The sequence below is a fragment of the Staurois parvus genome, unplaced genomic scaffold (genome assembly GCF_062004578.1).
Source record: "Staurois parvus isolate SC_StPar_1 unplaced genomic scaffold, SC_StPar_1.0 ptg000105l, whole genome shotgun sequence".
Lineage (NCBI taxonomy): Eukaryota > Metazoa > Chordata > Amphibia > Anura > Ranidae > Staurois > Staurois parvus.
This window is the reverse complement of record NW_028317901.1, coordinates 2,390,718-2,403,084: the sequence shown is the minus strand read 5'-3', so window position 1 is coordinate 2,403,084 and position 12,367 is coordinate 2,390,718. Positions and strand designations below refer to the sequence as shown.

Sequence of the window (12,367 nt, the reverse complement as noted above, 5' to 3'; positions counted from 1 at the left end):
TGGGGTACAACAATTAATCATATTGCACCAAGGTGCATAAGGTGCATTGTCACAATCAGTACCATCCTTGGATTTGACTTTCTGTGAAACATCGAGGAAAACCGGACAATCATTCGCCAGATTTCCTTATAGTCTGTACCCAGCTAATTTTCATTTGGAAAGTCTGAATCGGATCCTGAAAGTTGTGTACACACTATACAAAAATTAAACGTTCCTTGTCCAGAATTTTTCTTCCGATTTTCTCTGTCTGTACCCGACTTTAGCCTTAAGCCGTCCATACATGGATCAAATCTTGGCCAGCTCAGCAGGGACCGCCAGATATTCAATCCATCTATGGGCAGGCTGAATGTAATGATCATTGTGTCCTGCTGGCACGGAAGGCTCATCGCTGGCAGAACATAATAGTGCTGCAGAAGGAATTCCCCCATCAACACTGACTATTGATGGGGCAATCAAGCATTTACTGCAACTGTGGTTGCAGGAAATAAAATTGCATCATCTATGGCCTGCTTTAGGCTGGATTAACACCTCTGTGTTTTTGCTGGATAGGTTTACTGCTGAAATCAATGAAAACACATCAATCAAATTGTATATCAACAAATTACAACAGGGAACGCTAAATGCAAAATGCACGTCAACATGTTTAAAATGCTCAACAGTGCAGGATAAACTTGTTCCACGTATTTTGATGCATTTCCAAGGATTGTAAATGAAAAACGCATCAGAGGAAAATGCATTTGTGAGCATAGGGTAGTTAAAGGTGTAAAAACAGCTGACATAGCTAATTGAAGTTGTTGTAATTTGTACTGCCTGGCGAACGTGATGGAGGCAGGGGCGGACTGACCATTTGGAAACTCGGGCACTGCCCGAGGGCCCGGGGTCAGTAGGGGGCCCCATGAGATGCCCCTGGTAACTTTTTCATAGGCTTTTTTGAGTTTGGGCAAGGACACAGGGGCCCCATGATCCCCTATTGCCCCAGGGCCCCATGAGTTGTCAGTCCGCCCCGGGATGGAGGTATATTATTTTCCATGGCATGCGACAACCTGTTGGTTGCCAATGTGAACAAGCCCATGCTGGGCAATTTCTAATCTTTCTTCTTTTTCATTGGTAATGGTTTATCAAAGGAGCTACACAATTGCATTCCTAGTGTGCAGAGTATATTAGAAAAACAGGCTTTTGCCTTGCACATGACAGGAAGATAGTACAAATATAGCGTCTCCTTACTCACTAAGCTAAGTAAATATTCTTTCTCCTTTTGTGAATGAGCCCCATTATGTCAGTTTAGATTATCAGCATACAGTATTAGCTGCAATTCTTTGCCAGCAGCTATCGGCTGTGATTGTTCCGGTGCAGAATAAAGCATTAGCATTAGATAAAATAAAAATCATATACTGCTAATTAAGCTTTTATCTACTGAGCGCAAATTAGATAACAAAAGCAGCTGTCTGGGTTTTCTTTGCCATGGTATACTGCAGAATTGCCCAGCTGATAGAGGCTCTGTAGGCTGACTTACCTTGGAAACCATTCAGACAGTGAGTTGTTATAACAACATTGCAAACCTTGTGATGCAATTAATGGTAAAACTGATATTTAAACATCAGACTTCCATGGGCACAATTGAATGATGACCACTCTTTGTACATCTCACCCCTTTTTATTTTAGTACAAATTACTGCTAGAATGTTTTCTTGCAGGCAGTCTACTTAATATGTAGAACTTCCTCTTAACAAAGCAGCAAACAAAAGAAAGGAGAGAAGATTTCTTGTTTCCTAAGGCAAAGTTTCTCAACTTTTTTTCAGTCAATGCAACCTTTAAAATTCTGGAAAGTCCTGAGGTACCCTTTAACCACTTGCCCTCCTGAGGATTTACTCCCCTTCCTGACCAGGCCATTTTTTGCGATACGGCGCTGCATTAATTTAATTAACAATTGCACGATCATGCAACACTGCATCCAAATGAAATTTACATTCTTTTTTCCCCACAAATAGAGCTTTCTTTCAGTGGTATTTGATCACCTGTGTGGTTTTTATTTTTTGCGCAATAAACAAAAAAAGACCAACAATTTTGAGAAAAAAACTATATTTTTGACTTTTTGCTATTAAACATGTCCAGTAAAAAAATTTTAAAAATCTAATTTTGTCATAAATTTAAGCCAAAATGTATTCTGCTACATCCTTGGTAAAAAAAAAAACCCAATACGTGTAAATTAATTGGTTTACGTGAAAGTTATAGCATTTACAAATGGCGGTGAAGATACCGGAATTTTTTTTTTTTACTAGTAATGGCGACAATTAGTGACTTTTAGCGGGACTGCGGTGGGCATTCTGACACTGTGGGGAACTGATTTGGTGTCACTGACATCCCTAGTAACCCCAATACAGTGATCAGTGCTAATAAAAAGCACTGATACTGTACTAATGGCACTGGACAGGAAGGGGTTAACATGTGGGGGCGATCAAAGGGTTAACTGTGTTCTGTGTGCTGTTTTACTACGTGGGCTGTGTCTATGTTTCACTGTAAGCACATTGCTTTGTATGGCTCTGCTGTGCAGTTTGCAGCAGCTAACAGGGGGGAGATGTGTATTGTTTACATACAAGTCTCTCCCTCGTCGGAGATACTCGGTGATCACTGGGTGCCGGTGAGTAATCACCGGCCAGGACCCAGTGATTGACAGCCGAGGCCGCGAATTCCCCCTAACCGGAAATGCAAAATCACATATATATATATATATATATATATATATATATATATATACGTGATTTTGTGCACCCCTGCCTCCCTGTAGCAATATTTCTTCTATACGGTGGAGGGGAAACGGTTAAAATTATGAACAGTCTTAAGGCACCCCATTCCAAAATGGGGTGCCTCAAGACTGTCCATAATTTTAAAAGGGCACTCCATTCTAAAATGTGAAAAACTATTCTAATAGTTTTATATATCGCAACATCCACACATGTAGGTGATTTATTCTTTCAAAGCAAATACACTTTTGTACAGTGGTATTGACTAGTATTCCAATGTTTCTCTTCTCCCTCAGTTTTTCTCCATCACTGAGCTAATGTGACCCCATTACTGACGGAGAGGTGCAAGGGAGGATCAAACTAGGATGCTGTGCAGGCAGCTGACACCTAGGCACAGGCTTATGAGTGCCACTATTGTATATACTTTACATGTAGCACCCTCCTAGAATAGGTTGCTAGAGAGGTTCAGGTAAATATAGTTCTTTAGCTCCTCTGTAAACATTGGAGCAGTGTGTGATTATTTTTGGCTGTTATAGGTCTCATTGGCTACAGGCTCAAAAGCTTCCCTCTTCTAGTAGATTCTAGAATGTGGTGGGTTGAAAGAGGCAGACCCTGTGTTTGAATATTCATGTGGTCTCAGCCAATCCTTGGGGGGAGAAGATACCTAGAAGGTGGCTAAGGAGTGCATAAGTAGTCTGGGGCCTGAACCAGTGGGGTTCTTGTTCTGGAGGAGACCCCAGCCTCAAGGGCTGCTACCCTTCTGGTTAGAGTAGCTGAAGACTGCAGGAGTTCATCAAAATTCCAGCTCAGCTGGAATCCTTAGTGAAAGCTGGTTCACTAAGGATATGGCCTGGGAGTTTACAGGAAAAGTTTCTGGCCAATATTGGATGGAGGCATTGAAGTATATGGGGACATTGTGAGTATAGGCCTGAGTGTGGGATCCTAGTGACTGTTTACTGCTGTAACCCTTTGAGCATCTGCACCAGTGTTGCTGAATAAGGACCTTTCCTTTTGTTTGAAGTCACAGAGTTGCTGCTTCTCCTATTGTCCGCTAAGAGGGGAATTGCCCTGAAGAGTGTAGACAAGGCAAAGTGTCAAAGTGTGCTTTCTTAGTGAACTGAATGTGGAGTATTCTAAAGCCCACCCTGCACCCCATCCAAGCTGAATGAGCATTAAATCCTAAAAAGATATTACCTGCCTGGTTGTTGAGTTGTGAAACTGAGTGGCTGTGTATCTGGCTGTTTGTACACCCCGAACGGAAGAAAATCTGGAGCAAATCAGTGGGGCCTGTTTTCGGTCTGCACTATATACAGCTCTGGGTACTGATGTACTAACTGCAATGTTACCAATTAGTCTGCAATGACTTCTTCCTGTTCAACCACTTTGCATAACCTATCTCCTTCCCCTTCCTTTCACACAATTAGAGATTTGTTTGCCTTTTGGGTGAATACAATTTTTAATGCAAGCTGCCCTGCAATTCCAGCAGAGACGTAGCTCGAAGCTTGTCGGCCCCGATGCAAAATTTGATCTGCGGCCCCCACTACCTTCCTCTGTGTGCAGCGTCAAGATGCTCCCACCGTGTGCCAAGATATGATAGCTGTATGGCGGCTGTCTCTGTTCTCTCTCTCCTGCGGCTGTCTACACATGCACTCAAAGTGGGGGCAGGCAGGCCACACTCTGAGCTGTCCGGTGAAAACAGTAGGTTTGTATGTAAAAGAGGAAACTCAGCAGGCCCTCTGACCTCCAGATCCACATATAAGCCCACTGCTTTCACCCAGCAGCTCACAGTGTGGCCTGCCTGTCTGCCCCCACTGCAAATATCACACTTTTTTATTTTAAACACCTTTCTTTTATACGTTATAAAACAGCACCCAGTTACCTCTCTCATGGCCAGGCTGCAGTGATATGGAGGTGCAGGATATTTGGAAAAATAATACCCCCCTTCCCGGTAACAACACATGCCCTCCTGCCTCCTCTTGGTATTGACAGATGACCCCTCCTTCAAGAGCCCCATACTTCAGCTAATCAAAGTTGACCCCTACTCCTGTAAGGAAAGATGACTTCCTCGCCTGGTAATGACACATGTCCCCCACCAGGTAATGACAGATGACCCCCTCCCCCCACAAAGTAATGACAGATGACCCCCCCACACCAGGTAATGACATATTACCCCCCCCCCACCAGGTAATGACAGATACCCCCCATCAGGTAATGACAGATGACACCCTTCCCCACCAGGTAATGAAAGATACCCCCCCACCAGGTAATGACAGATGACACCCTTTCCCACCAGGTAATGACAGATGACACCCACCTAGAGGTGCCCTCCTCCTAGTAACAACACATAGCCCCCCTTCTTCCTCCTCTTGGTATTGACAGATGACCCTACCTTCAAGAGCCCCCCACTTTAGCTAATCATAGATGATCCCCTACTCCTGTAAAGAAAGATGACTTCCTCACCTGGTAATGACACATGTCCTCATATCAGGTAATGACAGATGACCCGCTCCCTCACCACTTAATGACAGATGACTCTCCCCCCACCAGATAATGACAGATGACCCCCACCAGGCAATGACAGATGACCCTCCCCCTACCAGGTAATGACAGATGACCTTCCCCCCCACCAGATAATAACATAACAGATCCCCCCCACCAGGTAATGACAGAGAAACACCCTCCCCCACCAAGTAATGACAGATACCCCCCCCCAGGTAATGACAGATGACACCCTTCCCCACAAGGTAATGACAGATGGCCCCCACCTTCAGGTGCCCTCTTCCTGGTAATGACACATGCCCCCCCAAGGGAATTACTGATTCCCCCCCCACCATCCTGGTAATGTCACATTAGCACCCCCCATGCTGACAATGACAGATTCCCCATCCAGCTCCCCCTCTGCTCATCCTGCTCAAACTGTCACAGTACAATCTGCAGCCTCTGGAGCCCGCAGTACCTCGTAGGCCCCTCTGGTGGTGTTATGGTATTTTGTGAGAATTTATGTGTGTGTCAGCAGCAGTTTTGGGGAGAGGTGGGGTGGGCTGTGTCTGTTCTCTGCAGGGATCCGACTGGTATCTTTTTACCTCCCCAATGATAGCAGTACCCATTCCTGGACAGTGCTGTCCTCCTACTCCCTCGCTCAGCCCCATGACAGCTTTGCTCCAGATTCCATTTTGCCTCTTCATAATGACAGGGAGATGGCATGGGCCCCCCTGGAACATGACCCCTGAGACCCCACATGAAAAAGACAGCAAGCTCCCAAAACCGAAGGTGTCAATGAAGGACCCGGCATGCAGCAAATTACAGCAGGGCAACGCTGAACTTGCTAGATGTATGAGCATGTGTTTTGAGGGTGACCCAGCAAACAAATTAAGACTTTAAAAATGACAGAGATAAAATTGTTCTCTAAATAAATCAATACAAAATGAATGGGCAGTCATGTGTATCACAAATGACACTTTTTAAGTTCTTAAATTGCAAGCATAACTGCATGTGGATTTCCTACTTTATAGACATTTTACAATTTGAAATATCAGTTTTTAAACAAAAAAAAATGTTTCTTTCAATATAATGGCATTTAGCCAATACATCGTTCCTTAGTTACTATGGAAGCAGGCTGGAGAACAGAATGCCAAGAAATGTAAAAAATAAATGTATTTTTCTGTATTATTAGTGCTCATGCTGCTTTTCAGTAGGCAAAGCTGCATAATAAGGAAGCATAGTCTGAGATGTGTACAAAAATGAAAATGGAATTTCATGCCAATATATCCCACATGGCTTTTGTTGTTCAAGGAAATAAGTTCAAATGAGTTGATTCACCCAGTACATGGCAACATAACCGAGTAGAGATTGTAGGTTTCTGGAAGCTGTGGAGCTAAATGACGCTGTTGTTTATCTACCTTATGTAAAAGGTGCATTTAAAAAAATGGAGCAAAGGTGACAAATGCTGTTGGGGCTCCAAGATATCAGTTAGCCATACTTTTCTGACAGCACTGGAAAATGCCAGATGGAATCTTATTTTGTTGAAATTTAGTCTTGTTTAAGTGAATGACCATTTTTCTTTGGTCAGTACTCTGATTGTTATTTGTTACATTTTGAGGTTTAACAGAAGCATACATCATAAAGGAATGGGTTATGTGATGTCTCTTCAGGTGCTTATAAGGCCTGATTCATTAAAACTGGAAAAAAGAAAATAAGCACATTCTAGGAGTTGCTAGTATCATCCAATCACTTTCATCTTATGAAACGTTTTAAAGAAAATATTGATTATCCATCACAGTGGTCTCCAATTGCATCCTTGTTCTCTTTTAACAAGTTTTATTGAATCAGTCATTTGTCCTAAATGCATTTGGCATTCAAGCCAGCAGTAGAATTACACCAATAAAAAGACACTAGAGTTAGATAAATAAAAAATAACATGAATTGAAATATATACATCCCTGGTGCCCATCCTGTAGCATAAAGTGGAACTATACAGCATCACAAACCAAAAACACTTTTTAGTTCATTTTTAATATTCAAAGCAAACTCACCCATCCATACATGTCTCCATGTTTTATTTTGCTGGGAAATCAGTTTGAAAAACACCTCCTAACATTGCCCGCCGTGGCCATCTTGAGTAAGGGCAGATGATTCATGTGGCATTTACTTCCTGGAATCTCTCAGCCCTTATTAGCTCAGGCATGCAGGCGGGAGTGCTTAGCTGAGAAAACCTCTCCCACCCTCCTGAAGACTAATGGGATGTATGACATCATTTGCATAGGCCTGAAAATCATGAAGTAACTGAAGAAATGTAAAAAAAGTTAAAAAAAATATGATATACTTTCCTATCTATTTATCAATACTTACAGCATAAGGATTAAAAATAGTCATTGTTGACTGAAAGAGTGTTCTGTTTTAAGAGCCATATGTAGCCCTTTGTAATTTATTGTGAAGCCCTCGGGTCCCAGCATGCAGTGGTCAATATATTGGCTATGATCTCTACATCTATGAACATCTAGCAGTCTCATGAAACATTTCCATAGTCTCTCCTGCACCATATCTGTAGTCTCTAATACTGGCTTTACAGTTAGATTTTTTCGTTCAGCTTGTAGGCTAAAGAAAAAGAGTCAAACAGATACCTCCATCCATGCTATACAGCGCAGACAGATAATTTGCCTGCTGTGTTGGCTGTTGGAATACCCAAATGCCAGGAGCATTAGACTGGACCAGTTTTCCAACTAGCTACTCTAAGAGCCCATTCACACTGGGAAACACACATGATCTCACATGCAGTTCTATGCTGTACAATTTCAGGCCATTCATTTTGAATGGACTGAAACTGCACCGCATCACAGCACACAAAAAGTAGTGCATGCACTAGTTTTGGAGATGCATTGAAACTAGATCACATGATACTTTTGTACCATGCAGTCTGGGGCAGCCAAACACACTGAGTTTGCAGCCTGCATTGGGGTGTTGCTAACTTTTCACGGAGACCCATTGTAGGTTGGAAGTGCGGTGTGATTTGAATGTGGTGCAGGAAACTGGCAAGGGATGCGTGTTGCCCACACTTTATTCTAGTGGGAACAGGCCCTAACTAAAAAATGTTGGGCAGGAGGCTGGTGACAGGGTCACCTATGGAGCTTAATTACTCTCATATTATGTCTATAGTTTCAGACCATATATTCTAGGATGACCACAGTCTCTGACAGTTTTTGTAGCATCATATGCAATGAATATTATTGGCAGACCTTTGGTAATTTGAGGAGCAGCACTTGAAGCTCTCTATATCTAGTAAATTGGCAACTACTGGTCTAAATAGAAGTGAATTAATTCAGCTTATTATAAAAAAGAAAACTATTAGTGAATAATTTTCATTTTTTTTTTTAATCTCGTCACAGACATCAATGACTCTGCAATGGGCCATGTATGAGCTGGCCCGTGCCCCTAGTGTGCAGGAGAAGCTCAGGTCTGAAATTAAAGCTGCCAGAAAGGCTGCTGGGAATGACCTTAATGCATTGTTGAAAAGAATTCCATTGGTCAAAGCGGCTTTGAAAGAAACTCTAAGGTAAGATAGAAGGCATTCTCTTAAGATCAGTTTATTTTGTTTGAGTCACACATATGGAAACAAACCTACTGATCTGACTGATTTTTTTCTATTGCAGGTTGCATCCTGTGGCTATATCATTGCAGCGATACACACAACGTGATACAGTTATCAGTAATTACATGATTCCACGTGGGGTAAGGAGGAGTAAAGCAGCTTGAGCCCGAAAAAAGAGTAACTCCGCATGCTACCATCTTACTTACAATCTTTGATTTTTAATTTCAGACACTGGTACAGGTTGGGCTGTATGCCATGGGTCGAAATTCAGATATTTTTCCTTCCCCTGAGAAGTTCTCCCCAGAGCGCTGGTTGGGAGGTGAACCAACACACTTTCGGAGTCTTGGTTTTGGTTTTGGACCTCGACAATGTCTTGGGAGAAGGATAGCAGAAATGGAGATGCACCTTTTTTTGGTTCATGTACGTATAAAGAATTATTCTGGCCAATACAAGAATGCTACAAATATAACAGAGACAGAAAGTGATGATTTGTAGCACAAAGACATGCCTGCTCAGTAGACGCTCATTTTTTTCCTAGCTCAAAATTAACTATTCTTTTGATTTGAACTAACAAAAGTGTGCCTGTTAGGGTACAGATGGGTCTGTGAATGCTCTCTGCTATCTGGTGAGGCTTCCACACTTTTCCCTTCCACATAACTTTCTATTAATGTACTTTGATACAGCACCTCACTATAATCCTCACTTCACTCCTTCAGTCTCCACTCACATTACTAACTTATTAACTGACATATAAGCATGGATGTCACACCACTTCCCAAACTCAGTCTTTCTAAAACTGAGCTCATATTATTCCCTTCTGCCCTTGCCCCCTCCCTGGACATCTCTATCAAAATCAATAATGCAACTGTCAGTCCCTCCCCTCATGCTAGGGTGCTATGTGTAATCCTGGACTCCGACCTGTCTTTTCAGCACCAAATCCAGTCACTATCCAAATTTTGTAGACTTCACCTCTGAAACATATCCAAAATATATCTTTTTTTTAACCATTGAAACCACTACTTGACCACCACCACTTGACTATTGTGACACCCTCCTTATAGGCCTACCTCTTTACAGGCTATGCTTCTTCAGTCTACCATGAATGCTGCTGCCAGACTTATCCACATTACCAACTGCTCAGTGTCCACTACCCATCTTGCCAATCCCTCCACTTGCTTCAGCGAAAAAAATTCATAATATTGACAACAAAATACAAAGCCATTTAAAACTCACCCCAAGCTACATTACCAATCGTGCCTCCAAATATCACTTAAAGCATCCTCTCTGCTTCTCCCAAGACCTCTCGCTCTCTAGCTCCCTTGTCTTCTCCCATGCTCTTCTCTGAGACTTCTCAAGAGCCTCTCCCATCCTCTGGAACTCCCTACCCCAATCTGTTCGGCTATCTCCTACTTTGTCCACCTGTCCACGAGGCGATCCCTAAAAACTCACCTCTACAGGGAAGCCTATCCTGCCTTCAGCTAACAACTGAATCTTTTATTTCTCCCTTCAGTTCATCCCTCACAGTTATTACCTTTTGATCCACTAGCCCTTCAATATTAGATTGTAAACTCCCAGGAGTAGGGCCATCCTGACCCTCTTGTATTGAATATTGTTGCTGTATTGTCTCCCTTTGTTTTGTAAAGTAATGTGCAAACTACTGGCGCTATATAAATCCTGTATAATAATATAATAATAATGGGTAGCACAGTCCATGGCAGCATCTAAAAGGGTAAGATGGAGGTCAATTAGCAACATAGGGAGATTAGCAGAGGAAAAGATAAAGAAAAGAAAGCGGCATACCAGGGGTGGACTGACAACCCATGGGGCCCCCCCGCAATAGGGGATCATGGGGCCCCTGTGTCCTTGCCCAAACTCCAAAAAGCCTATGAAAAAGGTACCAGGGGCATCTCATGGGGCCCACTACTGACCTCAGGCACTCGGGCAGTGCCCGGATTTCCAAATGGTCAGTCCACCCCTGATGCTGAATTATGGTCAAAATTATCTTTGGCCATTTGCACAGGAAAAATAAGTCAGTCCGCCCCTGCGGCATACTTACTTATTGGCATGGGCAGGGAAGCACTAGGCGAGTGTCGGTGACAGGTAATACCTGAGCTGTCACTGCTGCCCCCTTTAAAGGAGCCCCTCCTTTCCCCCTCCTTTTCATGGTCACAGGAAGGGAGGACAGAGCACATATGAGGCACCAGTGAACCTGCTACCCAAATAACATCTTTAAAGTGCCCTTAAAAGAAAGAAGGCCCCCAAGACTCACAAGGACATGGCCCCCTTTATGTAGACATAATTAATGTTCATACGGTAATTAATGACTCTTTTAACACTGCTTAGAATAGATTGTGAGTGACTTATTTCTCTTATTTTTCAGATTCTGGAAAATTTTAGGATTGAAACAAACCGCATGATTGAGGTGGGAACACAATTTAAGCTCATTCTTTTCCCATCTAAACCAATACATTTGACTCTACGTCCTCTGGATCGCTCTGAAACACTGTGATGAAATACAGTGGCAAAGTAGTTTATGGACCTGCAGCCTGCTACTCCAATATACAAAAAGACTGGATAGTTATAACAATGATGGAACAAATACATGCAGTATATTATCCACCACAGAAGCTGAAGAAGAAGGTTTATATAATATATAAGTGTTGGGTTAATGTTGTACAATTAATGGCATAAGATTAATAAGTATTTGGAAGAAGAAAAACAAGAGTGCAGATCCAATAATAATTACATAGCTAATTCCACTGTATTGGAAACAATTAGTGTAAGAGACATGTCTCAACCAAAAGCAATACAAGTCTGAAGGTATAATTAAACAATTATAACTCTGTACATGGTCAACTAAATGTCCATATGATGCAAAAATGTATATAATCATAGACAATTAAAAGCAGTATGCACGCCATTTTTAAAACAACAAATAAATGGTGTGGTGTCTCTTTAAAGGACCAGCAGTGTAAAAAATATTGTATTCTGTTATCTGTATGTGGTTAATGACAATATTTCATATCTGAATTCCTTTTGTTCATCCCATGTGCCTTTGTTCATATTAACTCTGTATTTGCATGCAGATAAAGCTGTTTAAAAGAAATGACAGTGACAGTGGAAAACTGGCAGCCAGGGCTACATTTAAGTACTGTGTATAACTATTATATATTTTAATAATTTAATGATTTTAATTATAAATATAAATAATAAAAAGATATACTAAATTACAAAAAGGAATGAATGTACCAAACAATATGAATTCCTTTTGTTCATCCCATGTGCCTTTGTTCACATTAGCTCTATAGTTGCATGTAGATAAAGCTGTTTAAAAGAAATGGCAGTGACAGTGAAAACTGGCAGTCAGGACTACATTTAGGTACTGTATATAACTAACGTGTTTATATTTTATAAATATAAATAATAATAATACAAATATATACTGAATTACAAAAAGGAATGAATGTACCAAATAAGATAATGCCCATTTCAAATAATTCTACCATTATGTCTACCACAGCTTACATAGTAGTCTTGCAGC

The 12,367-nt window shown here is 41.7% G+C and overlaps 1 protein-coding gene across 1 annotated transcript in view; it reads left to right on the top strand.

The window, feature by feature from the left end:
- Positions 1–11,766, top strand: part of CYP11A1 (cytochrome P450 family 11 subfamily A member 1) — a 46,018-nt gene extending 34,252 nt beyond the window's left edge. Inside the window, exons 6-9 of the mRNA XM_089671460.1 lie at positions 8,624–8,790; positions 8,888–8,966; positions 9,055–9,246; positions 11,207–11,766. Coding sequence (XP_089527586.1) covers positions 8,624–8,790; positions 8,888–8,966; positions 9,055–9,246; positions 11,207–11,335 — 567 coding nt within the window. The 3' untranslated portion in view covers positions 11,336–11,766. The remainder of the gene's footprint in view (positions 1–8,623; positions 8,791–8,887; positions 8,967–9,054; positions 9,247–11,206) is intronic.
- Positions 11,767–12,367: the final 601 nt, after the last annotated feature.